This window comes from Ambystoma mexicanum, chromosome 11 (genome assembly GCF_040938575.1).
Source record: "Ambystoma mexicanum isolate Mex_15411 chromosome 11, UKY_AmexF1_1, whole genome shotgun sequence".
NCBI lineage: Eukaryota > Metazoa > Chordata > Amphibia > Caudata > Ambystomatidae > Ambystoma > Ambystoma mexicanum.
In genome coordinates this window covers 182,301,821-182,325,530 of record NC_090934.1, presented here as the reverse complement: position 1 = coordinate 182,325,530, position 23,710 = coordinate 182,301,821, and the positions used below count along the sequence as shown (strand labels likewise).

Sequence of the window (23,710 nt, the reverse complement as noted above, 5' to 3'; positions counted from 1 at the left end):
AATGGTTATGTTATGTTATGTTACATAAATTTCTAAAGCGCACATTCACCCAGAGGTATCTTGGTGCTGAAAAAGGCATAGGGTGCAGCAGCAGAGAGATCTAGAACAGATGGGTCTTTAGAGCGCAGCGGAAGGCCAGATGATTATCACTGCCACGAAGATACAGAAGAAGACTGTTCCAGGTCTTTGCGGCCATCACGGAAAAAGCGCGGCCGCCAATCCGGTACAGTCTAACTCGTGGAACAGAGATCAGTAGAGCAGACTAAGAGCGCAGAGGCTGGGATGGCACATAACAGGAACATTTTTCCTGTATGTATTCGGCGCCCTGATTGTAAAAGGCGTGATGTACCAAACACAGAGATTTAAAAAGAATGCGCTTCTTGATCGGCAGCCAATGTGTGTTACTACATTTTACTCACGCCACAATTGGGCTTGTATATTGTGCTATTTCTGTTAAGAAAAAAAAACGACTTTGTATGCTGCTGTAACTGATATTAAAATGTAGTGGAATTCTAACAAGTCCAAATTAAAGTTAAAACAGTATTACCAGTAACGACATCCCTGTATATACATCATTGATGGTTCATGTATATTATTATTTAATTATTAGCTAGTCAAGATAAATTGTTAACATTGTGTTGTCTGCCATATCTCACATTTAACCTAATTGTGTTAGGTAGCCATATTTAGCATTTAGCTTAATTGTATAAGGTATCCTTACTTTGCTTTAAGCACATTTGTGTTAATCAGACATATCTCGCATTCAACCCAACTGTGTATGGAAGCTTCACCTTGCTTTTAGCCCATTTGTGTTAATCAGCCATATCTCACAGTTAGCCTAATTGTGTAAGGTAAGGTAGCTTTACCTTGCGTTTAGCCCATTTGTGTTAGTCAGCCATGTCTCGCATACAAGCCAACTGTGTACGGAAACCTTACATCGCTTTATTTTATTTATTTTAATTTTATAACATGCTTAATACCAGAGTTCGGTTTCTAAGCGCGGATCTGGGATTCAAACCTCTGTTGCTTTGCCTGGTGTTAGGGACCTGAAGATGTCTCACCCGCTAGTCCCCAGAGATCTGATGTCCAGGTAGCCAGGTCATGCCCATTGCTGTTGGATCCAGTTCCTGGGGGTGGACCAGTGGGGGAGGATCACCTGGGCAAGAGGTCTTCAGGGAGTGGAAGTGGGACACACAGGGTTGAGACGTGGTATCCCCTTCCCTGTAACACCTTTCCCCATCCTACCCTGTAGGATATTTAGAAGCTCTAACCCCCCCGCCACCTTTTCCCACATGAACACTTTCTTACACAGTAACAGACAACGGACTAACACCAGAGCCATTTACCTGACATGTCCCAACATACGGGTCAGGCAGAGTCAGGCAATTAACAAGAACTATGCACACCTGATGGCCTTTTACCTTCCCCACAGGGATAAAAGGCAGAGCACTTAAGCACACACGAGCAAGACCGAATGCACGAGGAGACAGCTACACCAAACCAGCAGTTTAAAAGGAGAAGAAAGGCGAGGCGGTGGGACCTTGAAGCATGACGGAGGGGGAGTTGCCCTTGCCCGTTTCAGCTCAGACCTGTGAAGCCTCCGAAAAGGAAAGCATATCACTGGGAATAAAAGCTGGCATGTGGAGCAGCAGATGTCAATAGCACACAGGGGCCTCCCGCTTTGATGGCGCAGGCGGTGAAGCAAGCTGGCTACCGTGTACTATCCTTGACTCCAGAGAACAAAGAAGCCAACGGGTTCATCACAGCCGGTGAGTCAGAGGAAGCTGATAGTAAAGCGAACTGTGTTGAGCCCAAGGTTGCAAGTAGCAACATTTTGAAACCAAGGAATCTGGAAGGGAAACAACTTGTGAATGTGTTTGAACTTTAAATAAAGCCCTGTTGAGGTCCAGGTGCAGAGGGGTCCGGCGCCACATCGGCGCTCGTTCGAAAGACTCTGACCGGGACCTGTTATTTGAAATTACAAGAACCAGAAACTCTAGGAAAGGGTGGCGTGAGGCATCAGAGTGGTCCTACAATTGTTACGTCAAATCCCTTGTACAATCGAATGTCTCTGACCTGTTGCCAGAGGAAAGCTAGGGGAACGGAAACCAGCTTTCCAATAGGATTGTGAACTGTAGAAATAAGGAAAGTGTGAACCCGACACAGAGATGCTGAAAGAAAGCTAGGAGAAGGAAACCCCCCTCTTTCTGATGTAAAGAAGCAATACATGAACTGTGTTAAAGAAATGCTGTAGTGAACACGATGGAGGGAGGCCCATTTTGCATGGAGGATCCGAGCCCGGCAGAGGGCGATCCAAGGAGCGAAGAGCAAACGCTCAAGGTACAAGAGTATCAAAAGGAACTTTTGTTTGTTTGTTTGTTACCTTGAATCAGCAAGCCTTCTACGGCAAGAGACTTTTTCAGCAAAGAGACTTGGCCTCTGAAGGTTTTGATAGTGTTGAACTTGAACTGTGAACCTCGTGCTGATGAGGCCAAGGAGTGTGCTGTGCTCGAGAGTCCCGCCTTTTCCAGTGCTTCAAACATGGTGAAGGGAGACCCAGCCATACCATCCTGACCTATCATTTTTTTAACACTTCTTTCTTTTCTGGTGATCATTATCCCACGCTCTTTTTGTAATTTAGTAGTAAGGATTGGCAGTAGGTTTATTTAGTATAGGGCCTTTTTATTTCACAAGACGCTACTGCCTTATTATTATTTGATAGTCGTAGCTTGCTCCCATCTTAGATTTAGGTTTAGATTAGGCGTTTATCTCACCCATTATAAAGTTCGATTAACACCCTTGAACTGTAATCACTTGTGTCTGTCTTTACTGTTGCCACCATGTGTTCCTTACAGTGGTCTCACTTCCAAGACCAGCACATTGCTCCTGTGCTATCCTTCGTTAAACGAAATACAACCTAACTGTGTACGGAAGCCTTACTTTGCTCTTAGCCCATGTGTGTTAATCACCCATTTCGAGGGGATTGGGTCCTCCGACGTATTCCATATCTATGACAGGTAATGTCCACAGCTGTGCTGCTTCGGAAAATCTTTGGCGTCTGCGTCCTGCGTCGATGACATCGATGCGCCGTCCCCGAGAACCTCCTCCGACGGCCGACGTCACCCGATGTGATAAGTAGGACGCACGACGCCCATAGCCTCAGTTCCGTTTTTTCTGCGAACGTGTTCGCTTCGTGAATCTCGGTACGCCTCGACTCTTTGGAGTTTGCTGTTTCCTTTTCGGTTTGTTGAACCTGTTCGGTTTTTTGTGAAGATCTGTTCGTGGCGATGTCTACTTCGTCTTCAACCCCGCATCCGGGCTTCAAGAAATGCGGGGACTGGGGGTCCAAGATGTCGGTCACGGACTCACACGACGCCTGCCTCTGGTGCCTCGGGGAGGCCCATGATACGGACGACTGTGTCGACTGCCAGTCGCTCACGGCAAAGGCCTTGCGGGAACACAAGAAGAAGCTGTCGGTAGGTCGGGTGTCTAAGCCCCGGAAGTCGAGGTCTGTGGGGCTTTCGACGGATGACTCGAGGGGCGACTCTCCGTGTCATCGTCGGAAGTCCAGTGGGTCTCCTTCCATGAGGCGGTCTCGCCACTCCTCCGCCTCTTCGAGGCATTCCCGGAAGTGCCGGCATCGGTCGCCTTCCCCGTCCTCTTCCGAGGACTCCGCCCGTCGGCGGGTCGCTTATCCCTCCATGCAAGCGACACCGGATTCTTGAATCGCAGGGCACCGGTCCGTCCGCGCCTCCGAGTGGGGTCGGTCGGCACCGGTCGAGAGACACCGCTCGTACGCCTTTGGGCTCGGGTGGTCGGCACGGCTCACGGGAGAGGTCCTGCTCGGACAAGGGTAGCCGTTCTCGCCATGCCCGTTCCAGGTCCCGGTCCTCGACGCGTTCGAGACCGCGTGATCCTGTGCCGTCTTCGAAGAAGATGTCGACGCCTGTGGCGCCGAGGTCAACGATTTCTCTCGAGGCTCCGCCTCTGCGGGGGTCGTCGACACTGTCGGCGCCTAGGTCGTCGAGAGACACGCTCAGAGCTCCGGCTTCGAGGCCTGTGTCGACGCCGTCGATGCTGGCAGCGCTGCAGCTGACGTCGACGCCGATTCGCTCAACGTCGACGCCGTTTCTGTGGACGCCGACTCGTTGGGCGCCCTCAACGCCTTTCGAGGCGGTGGTGTCGGAGGGGCCCCGTGGCAGGGGGTTAGCCCCTAGAAAGGCTCCGGCTAAGGTCAGGCACTGCTTTGGTCCCCAGAGGTCTTCCTCTCCCCGCCTGGAGTACATTTCAGAGGGTGATGAAGGCTCTGATGACGGCTTGGTTCCGGTTACGGTTCCAGATGAGCTTATCTCGGGCCATAGCCAGTTTGATGACCTGAGGCAGTCACTGCATGATGCCAGTGGACTGGACACCTCTCCGGAGGTGGAGTTTTGTAGGCCGGAGCCTGGCACTGATGCCGATTCTTCATACCGGCGCCTTATGTCCCGGGTCACCGAGTACTTGGGTTGGTCAGCTCCCCCACGGACATCCTTGATCTTGGTCCCCCCACTGACCCGGTTTTGCCGTTTCATATGGCTCTGCAGAGAAGGGTGGCAGCGGCTTGGACTGCTCCGGAGAGTCTCCCGGCAGTGGGCAAGTCTTTGTCGCGAAAATACCATCCAGCCAGTAGCGACCCCTGCTACTTGTCCAGGCACCCCACTCCGGAGAGTTTGGTGGTGCAGGCGGCTACGGTCCCGGCAAAGCAGGCGTCGTATCCTACCATCCCTCCGGATAGGGACGACAAACGTTTTGACGGTTGGGCGAAGAAAGTGGTTTCTTCAGGGGGTATAGCGCTTCAGGCGGCCAACTCCATATGTGCCTTGTCTCGTTTCACACACACTCTGTGGAACTGTGTTGCATTAGTGGCTGAACATATTCCCGAAGGGGACGAACGGGGTGGTTTCCTTGCTATGGTTCAGGATGGCAAGGATGCCATGTGTGAGGCCGTTCAGTCGGGTTTGGACATGGCAGATTGTGTCAGCCGGTCCATGGCGGCGAGCACCGTAATACGCAGGTTTGCGTGGTTGCGGAAGTCTGGGTTTGCTCCTGATGTGCAGTCCCGGCTCCTCAACATGCCCTTTGACGGTGAACATCTTTTTGGCAGCAAGGCTGACGAGAGCCTTGAGAGGTTGCAGACCTCCAAAGCTGCAGCGAAGTCGTTGGGCGCTGCAGTTCGCCAACCTCCGCCTTTTCGTCCTAGGGGACAGCAATGGAGGGGAGGTTCCTTTCGCTATTACTCGTCCGTCAGTAAAGCGAGAGGAGCTAGCAGTCAAAGAGGCCACCCTAAGAGTGCCAGAGGTGGAAACAAGGGTACTCGAGGTGCCAAGGCCGCTCGGGCAGTTGACTCTTTGCCCTCAGGCAACGCCACAGCCGCTACCACTCAGTCATGAGGCCAGGTCCCATGGTTCGCCGGTTGGGGGAAGGCTGGCGCAGCATCTTGTAGAGTGGCAAGCCATTACTTCAGATGTGTGGGTTCTGGAGATCATAACCCACGGCTACTGTCTTCCTTTTCGGCAGAGGCCTCACGACAATCCACCTGGGAACCTCTCTTTGAAGAGTCCGGATCCGCTCCTTGCACAGAAAATTCAAGCCCTGCTGGAGAAAGGCACCATAGAACTGGTGCCTGTAGCGGAGAGGAACAAGGGATGGTATTCCTCTTATTTTTTGATTTTGAAGAAAGACGGGGGATTGAGACCCATCATGGACTTGCGCGGTTTGAACAAACTCCTCAGGAAGGACAAGTTCAAGATGGTGACTCTTTCTCAAGTCCTCCAGGCCCTTCAACTTCAGGACTGGTTGGTGTCTCTCGACCTTAAGGATGCTTACTTCCATGTGCCGATCCATCCCAAGCACAAGAAGTACCTGAGGTTCGCAGTTGGCGACTTGCACTTTCAGTTTCGGGTCCTGCCGTTCGGATTGACCTCCGCCCCGAGGGTTTTCACCAAGCTCATGGTGGTGGTGGCAGCGCATCTCAGGAAAGGGGGGATTCACGTCTACCCCTATCTGGACAATTGGTTGATCAGGGGGTGCTCTCCCGAGCAAGTCCTGGATCATCTGTCCGTCACCTACCACTCCCTTCACAAGCTGGGCTTCTCCCTCAATTTAAAGAAGTCCCATTTGACACCAACGCAGCGGCTCCAGTACATCGGAGCAGTGCTCGACACATCCCTGGGGCAGTGTTTTCCTCCCCAGGTGAGGGCTCTTCACATTCAGCAGATGGTGCACAAGTTTCAACTTGCCCAGAATCTCCCAGCGTCCGAGTTCTTGAGACTGCTCGGCCTCAAGGCATCCTGCATTCTTCTGGTGCCAGAGGCTCGTCTGCGGATGAGATCTTCACAGTGGGCACTCAAGCTCCAGTGGTACCCTGTTCAGGTGCCGCCCTCGGTCGCCCAGGACCTTCTGTGGTGGGCCGTCGAAGACAATCTGATGAAGGGGGCCCCATTTTGGCTGCCCTGGCCGGAGGTGACGATTGTGACGGACGCATCCCTCACGGGATGGGGAGCTCATGCCAACGAGTTGACAGTCAGCGGTCGTTGGTCTCCGTCGGAGTCCAGACTCCATATCAATCTGTTGGAGCTGAGGGCCGTCAGGCTTGCCCTGAAGTCTTTTCTGCCGACTGTGCGAGGAAAGCGTGTCCTGATTCTAACGGACAACACAGTGGCCATGCACTACCTCAACAAAAAGGGGGGACAGGGTCACTTCCTCTGTGCAGGGAGGCGATGCAGCTCGAGTTCTGGGCCATCCAGCAGGAAGTTTCGATCTCGGCTGTTCATCTGGCCGGAGACGACAACGAGACGGCGGACGCTCTGAGCAGGCAGAGCACAATCTCTCACGAGTGGGAGCTGGCTCAGGAGATTCTCCTGGAGATCTTCGCCCTTTGGGGGACCCCTCAAGTAGATCTCTTCGCCTCCAGTATCAACCGGAAGTACAAAAGGTTTTGCTCACAGGAATTTCCTCCAAAAGGAGCCTTAGGAGACGCGTTCGTGGTGGAGTGGTCATTCCCACTGCTGTACGCCTTTCCTTCAATCCCCGTCATCCCGCAAGTACTGCGGAGGTTATGGAGGTTCGGTTCCCGGATGATCCTCATTGCTCCAGCCCGGAGGACGTGGTACCCGGACCTTCTCGACTTGTCCATCTGCCTTCCACGTCGTCTTCCCTACCGAGACGATCTGCTCTCACGGGAGGGGGGTCAGGTTCTCCTTCCAGAGGTCAGATCCCTCATCCTTCACGCTTGGCTTCTGAAAGGTTGAGGTATAAGGATTGGGACCTCCCTGAAGACGTGATGGAGGTGTTGCTCTCGGCCAGGCGGCCGGCAACAAAGTCTCTGTACCGTTGCCGTTGGAGAAAGTTCTGCGACTGGTGCAGAGTTCAGAATGTGGATCCTTTTGAATGTGACATTCCCATGGTTCTGTCTTTTTTGCTTTCCTTGGTCCACAGGGGCTTGCAAGTGGGGACCATTAAAGGTTACCTGGCGGCGCTGTCCATTTTTAAGCGCTCGTCTGAAGAATGTTCCTATTTTAAGATTCCTTTAATTTCTCAGTTTTTGAAAGGGCTCACTAATGTGTTCCCTCTGCCACCTTTTCTGGTGCCCAGTTGGGATTTGAACCTTGTTCTTAAGTTTCTTATGGGTGCTCCGTTTGAGCCTTTACATTCTTGCCCTTTGAGACTGCTAACTCTTAAAACTGTGTTTTTGGTTGCGGTTACTTCCGCTCGCAGAGTGAGTGAGTTACAGGCACTTTCAGTTAAGGCACCCTTCACTGTGTTTCATAAGGACAGGGTTGTCCTTAGAGTTCGTCCTTCTTTTCTTCCGAAGGTGGTTTCGGAATTTAATTTGAGCCAGAAGGTTGTTCTTCCAGCGTTCTATCCTCCTCCACATCCTGGTAAGGAAGATGAGAGGCTCCATAGGCTTGATCCTAGGAGAGCGTTGAGCTTTTATGTTTCGCGCATGTCCCAGGTCAGAGTGGACGATCAACTTTTCATTGGTTACGCTGGAAAGCGTTTGGGACAAGCTGTGACGAAACAGACTTTGTCTCGTTGGATTATTTTAGCTATCTCCGAGTGTTATCGCTTGGCAGGTAAGGACCCTCCGGCTGGCTTGCGGGCCCATTCTACCAGGGGAGTGGCAGCGTCTACTGCCCTGCAGAGGGGTGTTCCTATTCGTCACATCTGTGATGCAGCCACCTGGGCTTCAGTATATACTTTTGTACGTCACTACTCCCTCGATTCCATCAGAGGACAGGATCTGGACTTTGGCAAGGCAGTCCTATATTCCGCAATTTGATTGGGCATGCTAAATTTGTGTTCTAAATTCTTTTCCCACCTCCTTGCTTGGTACTGCTTTGGGAGTCTGTCATAGATATGGAATACGTCAGAGGACCCAATCCCCTTGAAGAACAAGTTACTTTCTTACCTGGTAACATTCTTTCGATGGGATGGTCCGACGACGTATTCCATATCGCTCCCTCCCTACCTTCCCCGCTGCAGAATTTCTTTTGCGATTGCAGCTTGAGTTCCCCAAGGCCTTGTGTGTCTGACTGGCAGAAAACTGGTGGCACACGTTCTGGGAGAAAAACTATAACTGAGGCTATGGGCGTCGGGCGTCCTACTTATCACATCGGGTGACGTCGGAGGAGGTCCTCGGGCACAACGCATCGACGTCATCGACGCAGGACGCAGACGCCGAAGATTTTCCGAAGCAGCACAGCTGTGGACATTACCCGTCATAGATATGGAATACATCGTCGGACCATCCCTTCGAAAGAACGTCACCAGGTAAGAAAGTAACTTGTTTATCTTGCAGTTAGCCTAATTGTGTAATGTAGCCTTACTTTGCTTTTAGTCCATTTGTGTTAATCAGCCATATCTCGCAGTTAGCCCAATTGTGTAAGGTAGCCTTACCTTGCTTTTAGCCCATTTGTGTTAGTCACAGAGGTGTAGACAGGGTAGGGCCTAAGCGGACAGGACCCGCCCAACTTCTGTAAATGCCCACTCTGCAGTGCTGTATGGGAATTTACAGATGTAATTTGCCACTGTGGTGGGTGCAACTACATTAGCTTCAGGACCCACTTGTTAGACAATCCCGGCTACGCCTTTGGTTAGTCAGCCATATCTCGCAGTTAGCCTAATTGTGTAAGGTAGCCTTACTTTACCTTGCTTCAGCCCATTTTGTGGTGATCAGCCATTTCTTGCGTTTAGCCCAATTTGTGCAAGGTACATAGATGGAATCCGGGAGATAGACATTGTTGTTTGCACAGCTAACTCTACCTCTCCCACTTTGCACATTTGCAACTTAGCGGAAGGCACAGGCTCACTTCCACACAACCTGCGCAGGATCACTTCTGCACACCCTGCACTGGCATATAATACAAACACTACAGCACATCACCTCTGCCAAAAGAATGACCCTACTTTTAACGACAAGAATTCCCACATAACTCTCTATCTCCTTAAACACAAACTCCCCCCTTTAGTCCATAGTATACCTCAGCTGTGCCCATACACACTCCATTTAGACCTGGGTGACTAGCAGGGTCCTGGTCACTGTTGCATAGCTTTAATGGCTGAAATGCACACACGCATAATAGCAGCTCCCAAATTTTTGGACTTCCGAGAGCATTCAACCGAAAGCGCGTTGGGACCATAATTATGGTGAAAGGCGCTATAACAAGTGACTGAATAAATGAATTTAACATCCTCTTGCATTCCACTTTAATGTTTACCATTATCCCTACAATTCCAATTGGAAAATAGAGAAGCCCTTCCTTTTTGTAAATTTCAGAACTCAATGGTGGCAGCGTGATTTGATCATCATTTCCTTGTAGGTGTGCAGTGGCTCTCGATGCCTGGATGTTCCCGTTGGAGCACAACCTCTACCCCGAGGTAAAGAAGCCGGTGCTCTTCATCAACACAGAAAAGTTCCAAACTGCTACTAGTATAACCAGAATGAGAAGAATCGGCTGCAACAACTACAGAACCAAGATAATGACCATCCTGTGAGTATGTGGTACTTGAAACAGAGCTAAGAGCGCTGGGGATCCACAACTGTTTAGGCCAGTGACGTATCTGAAGAGTAACGCACTTGCTTCTGAGAAATGCATGTGATCTGCAGGTCACAGATTCAAATCCTGGCTTGGTTTCAATAAGCTGTTCATCCTTCCGTCGCCAGGGAAATGAGTATATAAGATGCTCTATGAGAAGCACTCTGGCAAATGCCCTCGCTTATTATTACGATCATTTTCTGTGTATCAATTACTGACCGTGTTTGGATGTGACATTTTGTGACCGACCCCTGGGAGTATTAGCTGTTTGACACCATCACTGAGCAGGTTCATGGGTTTGGTGTCTCATGACCACACTGAGAGCATTCGCTATTTGCACATAGGTTGAGATCTCTGGTAGGAGCTATGACTACCCCATGACTATCCGAGGTTTGCACCAGGGCTGGGCTCATGGGTACCGCACGATTTCAAAGACTATTTTTCTAAGGTTTTATTATGTTCTTGCTGCACCAATCCCAAAGCATAGTCATGGCCTTGTATAAAATTAACAGTAATCACTGTTCTCAATTTGTATGCAACCAGTGTGCTGGGCACTTGTGTACAGTTGCCCTACCGTAATATAAAATACACATTTTTTCAGTGATAACTGATATGAATTTCAATTATTTATTCTTGATTCCATACTTTTGGATTCTTTCCAAATGATTATTTTAATCACTAAAACAACACTTCCCCAAAACTTAAAAAGTAATAATAAAATACTAATATAAGTATACTAAATAAATAAACAATGTAAGATAAAATTTAAAATTCTGGAAGTAGCTATGGTTCGGAATCGCAAAATCTTTTTATTGATAAATTAGATGCCATAATTCCTGGCCAGATAAACGAGACATGCAACCTTCTATGCTACCTATAAACTGTATCCTTTGTAAAGCAGGACATGCACTGCTAGTGCGTGTTAGAATTAACTATGTTGGTATATGCTGATTTCTTCTGATTCTGTCATGAAATCTACCATGTTTTAAATTGATATCCACTTATTTTTTACAAATAATGTGGTACGGTTTTTATTTCAGTGTTTTTAATTTCTATTTTATGACTTCTGTTTATATAATTCAAAGGCATCATTACAATTGATTATCAGATGTATTCTAGGGGTTACATATTACTAGTCACTTTCCACACTAAAACAACCCAATATCATGCAGTCAAGCATAAATCCACCAAACTGAAACCTTATTATATGCAGTACCCTTTGGGAACACCACACACAATTAAGACTACAAGTGACAGTACAATGTCACCTTTGGTACAGGCCTGTACTACACAGTAAAGTGGTAGCGATGGCTGAGCAGCCAGACTTATCTCAAGAGTAAAGTGAGCAGTATCAATAGTTACACAAAGGACAGCAATTACTATGATTCAAACAAACACTGACACAAGGTTTCTGAGTAAAAGAATATACATTTATTTACAAATCAGTTATAAAACATTTCACTATTGTCAAGCAGTTGAAAAATCACGATCTTAATAGACTACACCACACCCAATAGATTCTGGACAAGTTAAGCTCAAAATGAAGTGTGAGCAAAATGGCATTCCAGTAATTAAAAAGGGAGGGAAAGACAAAGTTAGACAGAAGTTGAGCAGCACCAACAAGTAAGCAAGCAGGGCAATCTAGAAAAAGCAACTACATTGAGGAAATCAAGTCAAGAGGCCTGGCCCAAAGTCAATGGACCAAAGTCTTTGCAGAGGATCACACAGTTCACGGTAGTTCGCGGTTAAGTCTTTGCCAAGAGTTCAGAACGAAGTTGGTCAAACGAAAAGTCACTTTAAAGAATGGAGGAGGACAAGCCCTCGGATTGGCGAAAGATTTCACACACTTTCACCGTGCATGGACCAAACGAACAACCGGGTTAGCACAGTAGCTTTAGAGCAGAAGAATGCTGTAGCTGAGGCAGAAGTTCCTGGCAGGTCCTGCATGCTCACGGTTCCTGAAGCGACTGTCGGACTGACAAGAAGTAGGATGACTGGAGGGTCCTGCACTGCCCAGGGAAGAAACCAGCAGCAGAGCAAAGCAACGAATAAAAGGCGCGCCCAAGCAGAGTCCGATCCTCCTGGCTATCCGGTTCACTGTAGCTGAGCACAGCAAATTCGACCAGATGAGGGAGGCCTGGCTTGCAGTTTGGGAACTGGTTGTTCCCACCAGCTCAAGGGGAGAAGATTCCTTGCAGATCTTCCCTGTCATCGAAGTTTGAAGATTCGGACCCGCAGCAGAGCTTCACCGGGAGGTTCAGTCGTGGTAGAGGTCCTCTTCTGTCAGCTTCTCTTTGGTTCACTCGATCCAGTGGCGACTCTGCCTTCTCAGTCCCAGAGACATGCTTTTTATGCAGTTTTCCCCCATTCACATAGCCTGGCTGTCAATCACACAGCAGGGTGGCTGTCCTGGCAGGACAGTCACCTAGCCAATCAAGCAGTAGTGCGACTTGGGTTACCAAGGGAACCCATGGCAGGGGTCCTAAAACCCCTCCCTCACATCCTGCCTACCCAGACTTTCAGGCGCCTAAGGAGGGCTTCTGTGCAGAAGCCCGCCAAAGGTCGTCAAACAAAGGGACCAAACCTGGTTTGGCGCGCAGAGTAAAACACGAGAAAGACCTTTACAAAAAGAAATGGCGAATAAACCCAGCCGGAACCAAATAAAAACATATATGGTCCAGCGGTTTTAAGTTTGAGGCTACTAAAATAGCCTAAAATAATACCAAGGCTATTTAAAATAACAGCGGTAGGAAAAATAGGGTAGATACCACTGCCACCAGCCAAATCTTAATGAAAAGGGAACAAAACAATGTTCCATGAGAGACCGACAAATATGGATAACTATTAACCCTTTCCAGTACTCTATGTAAGATAGTTTGTACTGGGCCTGTGGTTTTAAAAAGACTAATAAAGTCAATGGCAACTGTAAATGTTCTGGGAGACAGTAGTCAGTACCAGAAAATGGAGTCTGAGTTGGCAAGTCTAAAAAGACAACCCTGTGTCACTGCACTGAAGGTGCTGTGTAACACACAGTAAGAAGATGATGCCTATGGAGTAGGTGAGGCGCCACAGTCTATGAACACAAAAATGTTAAACACACACAGCAGCAAAACACATGTAAGAGTGGGGAAAAAGGCTCACACCCTTACCAGGTGAAAAAAATAAATCCTAGAAATCCCGCAAAGCTGTTGAGGGACTCAGTAGGTAAGGGAAATTAGCCATTTTGGAGAATTCTCCCTAACACATTCTGCTCTGCTTCTTCTAGACCTCCAAGAAGCCCTGTCTGGCTAGAGGAATTAAGTGATGTGCGCCTTTGAGTGCTCCCTGCTCTCCCTCCCCACTTTAGCTCTATAGTCCCAGATAAAAGTGTCAATCTTGGAGAGAGTGAGAGAAGAGAGGGCCTGCCACCAGTCTCTTTGGGGAGGAGGGAGAGAAATTGCATGCCTGTGACCTCTCTGAGCCCCTTCTCACTGCAATCCTTAAGTAAACCCCATATCTAAGTCCTATTTTTCATTTCACTGTACCTCCTTGCTTTCTTTTACATATTCACTCATCGCTTTCTGCTACTTCTCTTCTTTACGACAACCTGTCTCTCCTTCTATTTGTATTTATTTTATTTGTAAAGCACCCCAGGCCGTGGGGCATCTGGTCGCATATCTTGCATATACATACTTTTTAACATCTACATCTTTCTGCTGATTTGCCTCATCTGCTCCTACGGTATCAGGTGCTACTCGTATGTGGACGATATCCAGTTATAGATCCGCCTAGATCTGGATCAGGCTGAGGCGTTGGCATACCTGCATAAGTGCCTGACTGCCGTGGGACAATGAATGGGGCAAAATTGGCTGAAACTGAATGTGGACAAAACCGAGGTGTTGGTGGTGGGGTCCCTCTGTAATCCTTCACTGTGGATCTCCTCCTTTTGGCCTTCTTCCTTGGGCCCGCTCCCAGCTCCTTCTACAAAGGTAAAAAATCTTGGCGTTATTATGTCAGCCAATCTGTCTTTGTGCCCCCAAGTCTCCTCGGTATGCCAGCAGGGCCACTTCCAGTTCAAAATCCTTAGGAAAGTGCTCCACCTGTTTCCATCCTTGCTGCGTCCACCAGTAGTAGCAGCAATGATTCTTAGCAGGCTGAACTACTGTAATTCTCTGTACCTTGCACAGTCTAAGGGTCTGATGGTCAGATTACAGCACCTCCAGAATCTGGCAGCCAGGCTGGCAACAGGCACTCCTTATGAGTCCCACATATCCCCTGTACTTCGCTTTCTCCATTGGCGTCCGGTGACACAGCGAGTTCAATTCAAGGCGCTTTGCATTGTTCACTGGGCCCTGCATGGCCTTGAGGCAGAGTATCTCTGTGTTAAATTTGAGCGGTACATTCCTAACCGCCCATTGCGCTCAGCTTCAGCAAGCTTGCTATCTGTGCCCCCCTTTCGCCGTTCGCGACTGGGTGGACGTGCCTTCTTTATCACAGCGACCCAGCTGTGAAACAGTCTCCCACTGACTCTGAAGTCACTGTCCAACCATCTAGCCTTTCGAAAGGCTCTTAAGACTTCTCTTCTAATTATGTCGCTTCCCTTAGTTTCTCTGTGCCCTCTTGCTTGTAGTTCCTCCTCCTCTCAGCACCAAGATGCCTTCGGGTGAACGCGCGCTCTATAAATAACTCTAACATAACATCTGTTACAGAATTACATAGAATTACTTACACATATTATACATAGCGAGAATGTTCAAAAAGCTTTTCAAAATAAAGTTTTAGCTCGCAAAAAAATACAGAACATACAGAGGGTTCCAAAAATAACCCCTATACTTGAGAGACACTCCTGTAAAACATCTGGAAGCTCTGAGCTCGGTAAAGAGGAAGGCAGTAGCACCCTAAAGTTACATTTTCACGAGATAACCATGGCAGATACTTTACTCTTGCTTGCCAATACTACACCAACTACCTGTATTGGGGACATTCTTTCTTCCATCGAAAATCATCCTTGGAAATAAAAGCATTTTTGCCCCATTTCTTACTTGCTTCGTAAATGCCTGTTTTACGCATAATAGTGTTCCAAACTCTATAAAGGAAGTGGTGGTTACACCTATTACCAAAAAACCTGGACTTAATGAGAAAGATCCCTCAAACCTACGCCCAATAACTAATACCCTTTTCCTCTTAAAGCTGTTAGACAAAAGCGGCTACTAAACAATTGCAGAATCACTTCAAATCCACATCAGTTTTCCAGCATAAACAATATGGCTTCCGCCGAAACTATGGTATCGAGACTGCTTTACTGGATCTGCAAACACAAATGCTACACCGCTTGTAGGAGAGGAAAACAGGCTTGCTTGTTTTGTTGGATCTCTCTGCGGCGTTTGATCTGCTTGATCACACCAGACTATTGGAAACTCTTGCAAAGGTGGGAAACTGCTCAGACCACACTGTGGCCTGTATCAAATCCTTCTTAGGGGAAAGAACTTGTAATATCTGCTGGGGCGCGACTTGCTCAGACCTTAATGACATCAAATATGGAGTATCACAGGGAACATGTATTTCCCCAATACTTTTCAACATCTATATAAAACTGTTGTGGGATAAACTGGAAATTATGGGTTTTCATTTTACAAACTATGTGGATGACTTCCACAGGGGGGATTACACCAGGGACACCAAAACACTGAATTACATCTACTCGACCATCCAGGAGTGGATGACACAAAACTGGATGTGCTTGAATAGCTCCAAGACTGAGCTTATGATCTTTGGATCCTCTCAGGCTAGAAAGAAACTTGACCCATCTTACACAAGCTTAGAAATCGATTCCTGTGTGATAAAAGTGGTTGAAGGGTAAAAACCCTGGGCACCATCTTTGAAGCCTATTATATGGATGCTCATGTGAAATTTGTAATAAGAAAGGCCCACTATCATCCGAAACTTCTAAGGCAGATCAACCTGTTAGTATCACTCTGAATGCTCCGGGCCATAATCATGCCACATTTAGACTACTGCAATGCTTTATTGAGCAGGGCTGGTAAACGGAACATCAAAAAGTTGCAGATCGTTCAAAATGACGCGGTCCAGATAATTTTCAACGCAACAAGAGGGGGCCATAATTCTCACTATCGTAAAAAGCTCCATTGACTTCTGATAGTAAAAAGAGTACAATTCAAGACACTGACACCTGCGCATAAATGTGTCCATGGAGGGGCACCATCCTACTTGAAGCAGGCAGTAAGGAAATGTGTACCTAACAGGATCCTGCACTCTAGTGCCTTATACCTACTGACCATACCACAGACTAAAAAAGCAAGATGAGTAAGTAGCTCTATCCCCGTAGCTGTAGCAAAAAATTGGAATGCACTCCCCACATCCATGCAAACCAAAGCAAACTACGAGGTCTTCAGGAAAAATATGAAACGGCTCTGTTCGCGTAATACCTGAAATGGTGCCCTGATGCCTGTGGGCTATGGCACGGTATAAACAAATAAAATAAATAGTTAATACAGGATAGTGGATACAGCGGGTTCATTTAAGTGCAGTACAGCAGGAAGGTAAATGAGTGGACAGAATAGTTTGCTAAGTCTCTTGCTCGGAGAGCCACATTTTTGCATTTTTCCTGAATGTAAAGTAGGAAAAATTAGCTGCTAGAACAGGGAAGCTGCTCCCTCCTGCCTTCTGTCATTTGAACCTGGGATATTGAGACAGTGTGCTTGTGCAGATCTGGTGGGGGGATTAGAGATGTGATGTGAGAAGTTGTTGGTGAGGTATCTTGGCGCTATGTTCGCGAGACACTTATGTGTGAGTGACAAGGTTTTGAATGCAATCCTTTGATTGACAAATAGCCAGTTTAGGTTGCGTCTGGATGTGGTGGGATCTAGACAACGGATGTACAGTGCTGATCTAATAGCATTATTTTGTATTACTTGCATCTTTTTATCTTCCTTTGGTTAGTACCCAAGTAAAGAGCATTTCAATAGTCATGTTTTGATAGGACTAGTGCTCTGGCTAAAGATATGCAATTCAAGGAGGTTGGGAATGGTCTGGTCTGGAGACAGTTGTAAGCCGTCTAGGATGCTGACGCATTCATTTGTCTTGTTAAGGTTAACGCAGAGTCTAAGTAATTACCTAATGTTTTCACATCCTTAGACACCTTGATGAAGTTGCCATCAATATTGAAGGCGTTGAACTGATTGGCTTATCTGTTGAGTTTTGTTTGGGATCCTAGGAGGAGTAGCTGTGTCTTGTCATCATTAATGCAAAGTCCATTCCCTCTCTCTTCTTCTTTTCTTACCGTCCTCTGGAGAGGCCACTTGGGAAGAGGAGTGTTCACTTCCATTGGAGGTGGAAGTGCTGTCTTATTTGACCAAGTCTTTAAATAAAGTAGCAAGGGGGCAAAAGGTAGGAGCGTGAATTTGGAGTTAGCTATTCTGACCTTTCTGGACAAGCCTTCATCAGTATGCCTGGAGTCATTTTGTGCACTGGAGCTGCTCAGGAGGGTGAATGTCTCATAGGTCCATCCCTTGAAAATGGCTGCATCAATTGTGACCAATTGTGACCACTTTCTCAGACTAAGGTGTTTAATAGGGTTAAAAAGTTGCTTTGGTGATCACAGACCACCTTATCAAAGCTGTTTCTATGATTGTTGCCAGAACGCAAGAAAAAGGAGATGACACACACATCAATTTCCAGGGTGGTGCTCACCTGTCCCTCAATCAATGGTTTAGTTTGTCCATTAATGGACTTGACTTCCTGATTCCCTTCTTAGGGTATGATGTTACTTGAGCCATGGACAACCACCATTTGGATTTAGAGTGACCTCATTCTGACCGAAAAGAGAACATGTTGAAAAGTCAACGACTGCCTTCTTGTCAGCAATGAAAGAAGGGAGCTCATTCTCTGCCTGGATCGCCAAGCCTTCATCTTTAACTATCCTGCCTAGGTATACATCCTGACTCTTGTCAGTAGTCCAGATCAGGATAGTGTGTCCCTAACCCCCATACACATGCTTGGAGGGTGATCACAGCCTAAGCCTCTCAGCATCCATTTTGATAGCTCAAGAAGAGCCTTGTGAGGTCGGCTTCGGTGACCGAGTATGGCACCATTGCACACTTTTCAAGGTATAGTTTTAGATTGACATTTAATGTGATGTGATGAGATGTCTCTATTATTGAGTGTTTTACAAACGTATTGGAAGTGTGCACCTGCTGAGCTTTCTTCTGAATTGCCTCTTCCTTTGAGGATGCGAGAAACCTGAACTTTGTTGTGGGGTCAAAAGCTGTAGCGATTGTCCTTTGAACCAAGCTGCCCAGTGAGTTACATCTAGGCTGTCATCGTGAGAGTGGTTGTGACAGTAAAAGTGCCCTTTGTCACCGACCTCACTCGTAAGTGATGAGGTGCTTACTTCATGGGGTATTTTGTGAATACTCTGTTTGCAGTACTTCATGATTACAATATGAAATACTTCCAAAAAATACTTAGCTTGTCCTTCAAGTAAAGGAATACATGGGGCTGAAGTCCGCCATGGGGCTTAGAATGGGCACGTCTCAGATGCTCGCATTCGTAACCACTTGATGCCAAATGCACAGAAGGGTTGCTGCTGACTCTTCAGTACGTTAGTCCCCAGGGATCTGTCATCTAGGTGGCCAGGACACGGCCATCGCTATTGGATCCAGTTTCTGGGGGTGAGCCAGTGCGGGAGGATCACCTGGTTGAGGGGTCTTCATCGGGGAATGGAAGTGGGACACCGGAGGGTGAGACACGATATTCCCTTCCTTATAACACCTTTTCCCCATCCTACCAGGTAGGATACCTAGGAACTCAACCCCCACCCCTTTCCCGGCACAAACACTTTCTCACGGACAGTTCACTGTGAGCGACAATGGACTAACACCAGAGCCGTATACCTGGCATGTCCCAACACTATGGTCAGGGAAGGTCAGGCAATTACGGATCATTACACTCACCTGACTCCTATCACACCTACCCACATGGATAAAAGGCAGAGCACGAAAGCACACTCTGATCGATGCAAACCACATAAGGAACAGCAGTTCCAAGATGGCAGGTTAATACAAGAAAAAAGATGGCGAGACCAGAGAGAGTTTCAGGAGGGAAGTACCTGCGAACTCTATAGACCATTACTTTCATGAGCCTTGGAAAGTAAGAAGCAGAAGTCCAGGAACTAAGGCTGATCAAACCTGCACAGGGTGTCATAGGTACCCAGGGCTCTCCCGCATTGATAACCAAGGCAGGGAGGAGCAATTGCTGCTGTGGTACTGTCCTTGGCTCCTACAACAAAGCGGTGTCAGAAAAGACAGTACAGCCGGTGAGTCGGAAAGACTGATACCAAACCAGCTTGTGTTTTGAACCAAGGTTGCAATTGGCAACACTGTACAAAGAGAACTGTGTGTGAAGCGTTTGCAAATAGTGACATAGATATAATTGAAACCAAAGAAGTAATTGAACCTTGTGTTTGAACTTTGGGAGGCAACCCAAGATACCATACGCAGAGTGGACCGGCGCCACATGGACGCTCATTTGAAGGACTCTGTTAGGTATCCAACTGATGCTGAGTGTGAGGAAAAGGAATACTGATATTGAAGTGGTCATGCAACGGGTCTTGATAAATCCTGTGTACATTCAAAGGTCTTCAATAGTTTAAAGTACATTGCATTTGGTTTGGGCCTGGCTGAGGGAGACTAATTGACCGAAAGAAAGGGATCTGAGCCCAGCTGAGTGGGATCCAGGGTGAACCGTGAATCACCCGGGAAAGAGCTCTCTGACATTGCTGTGAAAGGCATCTGAGCCCGGCTGAGGGGGATCCAGGGTGAACACCCTACTTGAAATATAGACGGAGAAAAAAGAACATTTATTTGTTGTTTTGTGGACACCAGGCCCTCTGAGTCAAGAGACTTGCAAGAAGCAAAGGGACTTGGCCACAGAAGATCAAGAACTGTGAAAATAGAATTGTATCCTCGTGCCGCAGAAGCCAGAGTGTGTGCTTGACTCGAGTTAGCCGCCTTACCCTGTGGTGATAAAGTGGGCAAGGGAGGCCAATGGCCCAATCATTGTGACTTATCATTTTGTGAACACTTTCTTTTTCATGGACTTCACCCCACATTATTTTGTAAATTAGTGGTAAGGATTGGCAATATGTATTTTAGTATAGGCCTTTTTTTATTTGATACACTCCACTAGGACTACCTTATTTTTATTTGATGGACATAGCTTGCTCTCATCTGTAGATTTAGGTATAATAGGCGTTTCTCTCACCCTTCTTAAAGTTCAATAAACACCCTTGAACTTTGGTCACTTTTGTCTGTGTTACTGTTGATAGCATGCCTTCCTTACACGCATCAGTAGTGTTAACCACTCCTATCCCATAAGCAATGTGATCACTCAAACAGGGAAGGAAATGCATTTGTTACATTTTACAAAAAGCAAGCATAGGCTATTTCTGAAATATTGCATGCAGTATTTTGGCTTGTCTTTGCTCCCCTAGGTAGGTTATGTCATAAGGCGTGTTTGCCCCTCAGAATAATACATGCAGTATTCCTTTGAAGACAACAGCAACACGCCTGATGATTGATCACAAGAACACAAGCCTGATGCAAAAAAGGACATGCCGTCAGAAAGGCAGCACTTCAGCATAATGGAAGGAAAGGCGACTGGGAAAAGGTGAGGCTGCCTTACCAAGGCAGACTAGCCAGACTAGGTGCTGCACCCCCATGCTGCACCCCCATACAACTCATCAAATCAAGACGATAGAGGCAGGCACAGAAACACCTATGGGGACTGCAAGCACTCAAAGGGACCCTGCCCTAATCAGAGACAGCCAGGGGGGTTGCTAGGTCTGGAAAAGATCGGGGGCTACGCTAATTTTGGGACTGTCGGGACTCGGGGCTAGCTAGTCTTTTTGGTTGTAACCCCGGAGCTTCTATCCGGGGCTACAACCAAAAGACCTGGGGCTATAGCCCCTTCAGCTCCCCTCTGGAGACAGCCATGACTTCTCCAGCACAGAATATGTAGAAAATGAAAACCACAAAGCACATCGAACATGGAGTCCACCAAGGTGAGTGAGGCACCATTCCCGAAGGACTGGCGAGGCCCCAGAGACTATGCAGTGGGCTAAATCGTCCATTCCTATAAAAGCGAAGATGATGTTGATTCTCATTTAAGATGATGCGTACAATGACAGTGACGGCGGGGAAAGCAAGGCCCCGGGAGCACGACGGGAAGCAGAAAAGGAACACAGAGCACCAGGAGAAGAAGCCAGCCAGCAGCGCCTTAGCACTGACGCATGAGAAATATAGGTCAGTAGCAAACTTAAGATAGGGAAGACTATGTATACAGTGTAACTTCCACAAGCACCCTCCACATTTCCTGGGTACCCATAGGACCTCCGCTACATGTGTACCTTCTAGCGCTTGTACAGCATTCCCTTTACATGAAGCAGTGCGAGAAGGTTCCAGTGTACTGGTGACCACTTGCTTCCCTGCACTTGGGCTCTGTGACCTTGCCACGCCACTCAGTCAGTGGTCATGCTGGATTGCCGGTAAGATAGCTCAGCGGGTTAAGTGCTTGCTGCTGTGATCTGTAGGTCGCAGGTTCGAATCCCGGAAAGACCAACTCAGCCTTTCATCCTTCCGCTATCGATAAATGAGTACCAACGTCGGTTGGGATGATATATGTAACTATGTTCTATGTAAAGCGCTTAGGCGCAAGCACTATATAAATAAAGAAATCATCATTATCATTGTGCCGCTTATCATAAAACCACATGTGCAAGCACAGCCAGCGCCAACAGCTTTTTGTTCCTATGAGATTAATCCTAAACGCTTAACTAGTCTCAGAACCTACCAACAGTGTCTACTTTGCCCAAGTCCTGTTACCATCCATTTACAACACCTCAAGCCTGATTCGCAGACTGCGAGTCCCCATACCAGCAGAACAGTGAGCTCGGATCTGTTGCCAATAACCGCAATCTTATCACATGGTGGAGTTGAAACACCTCACAACATTTCTGACAATGTTGGATGTTGACCAATATACCAGGACTCTGCTTGGCAGCCTCGGTGCTTCAACACTTAATGAAAGATATCCTCAAAGGAATGGACAAGGTAAAGTATTTCCAGAACAACATGATCATGCATGACCCCGACAGAGCAGAACACAGCCGAGTACTGAATGAAGTGTTCACCGAAACTGAGAACAACAGATTTCACCTAAAGGAAGAAAAGTGTCCATTCTTGCAACAAATCCTTCATGGTAATGGCGAATTATTAAGCCAAGAGTTTATCAACAAAAATGGAGTGCCCACGTCCACTGAAGGGACAGCACGATACCTAGACAGAACAATGCAAATAACATCAATATACACTTTGCCAATGTGCCATGCCTCTGGCCATTGATTGTAGACCAGGAGATCTCTGTAGCCATGGATGCCAGTGCGCCTAGGCACTGTCCTCATGCAAACGGAAACTGACAAAAAACACAGTAGCTTTCGCATCCAAGGCACTTACGAGCACCACAAAACACTACATGCTCATAGACTGGGAGGTGTGCATGTGAGCGTCGACCTGTGGGGAAAAAGGTTTAGGTTATGGACGGACATAACCCTCTAGTGAAGGTGCTAAGCCCAAAGAGCGCTAGAGCACAAACATCTGGCCTGGTGAGGCTGCCATAAAAAATGCAAGAACTCTACTACACCATCGAAAACATGCAAGAATGGCAGCATCATCAACTGGACTGCCTATTCTGCCTGCCAAAACACACTAGAAAATGAGACCTCTGCAAGACAAATTCATAATAGCATCAGTGGCAGACCACAAGATGAATGGGAAGCAAGCTTCCAGCAGAACAGTCAGAGGATGGCCAAATAATAATAATAATATAAATAATAATAATTTAGCATTTATATAGCACTCGGCCCCTGAGGTATCTGAGCGCTGCTTATTATTACCCACGGTGTGTGGTGCCCATTTATCGACCTCGGAAGGATGAAAGGCTGAGTTTGGCCTTGCCGGAATTCGAACCTGCGTCAGCACTCTACTCGCTGTGCTATCGGACTGGAGGAGCCTGATTCCCGACCTCCAACCTGACCTCAAGATGGCTGCACAAATGTACCTCCCTGACATGATATTGCTGACAAACAAGATATTTGTTCCTCCCACAAGGCTGAGCGAAAGAATGATAGAACCATGTCACGAGTTCCACGTAGGGATGATAAAGACAAAACTAAACTGTATCGGAGAATGACGCAGACGGACCTAAAATGACATCGAAAGACACAACAGAGGATGTCATACATATCGAGACAGTGATAAAAGATGAGCGGCACGCCAGTGCCTTTACACAGTGAAGTGGAACCCTGAGACATGGTACAAGAAGTGGCCAACTTCATAGGTCCCCAGGACTAAAATGTGCAGTCGTAATGGTTGACTACAATGTCGAAATGGACTCATTAACTACCAAATTCCACCATAACCTTCTTCAAAGGAATTTTAAGGTGGGAAAGATATCCTATCGGACGCTAAAGGAGGTATGAGGATCAATTACCATGCTCTACAAGCAAAAAGCCCTCTGGATAGGTTTCAAAACCTTAAACTAGCACAAGAAAGCTTGTGAGCAGAAATCATTTTTAGATT

The 23,710-nt window shown here is 47.3% G+C and overlaps 1 protein-coding gene across 3 annotated transcripts in view; it reads left to right on the top strand.

Annotated features, from left to right (window-relative positions):
- PAFAH2 (platelet activating factor acetylhydrolase 2) overlaps window positions 1-23,710 on the top strand; it is a 395,798-nt gene that overhangs the window by 306,564 nt on the left and 65,524 nt on the right. For all 3 annotated transcript variants that reach the window (XM_069622750.1, XM_069622752.1, XM_069622751.1), the window contains one exon: window positions 9,861-10,031. In XM_069622750.1, coding sequence (XP_069478851.1) covers window positions 9,861-10,031 — 171 coding nt within the window. The remainder of the gene's footprint in view (window positions 1-9,860; window positions 10,032-23,710) is intronic.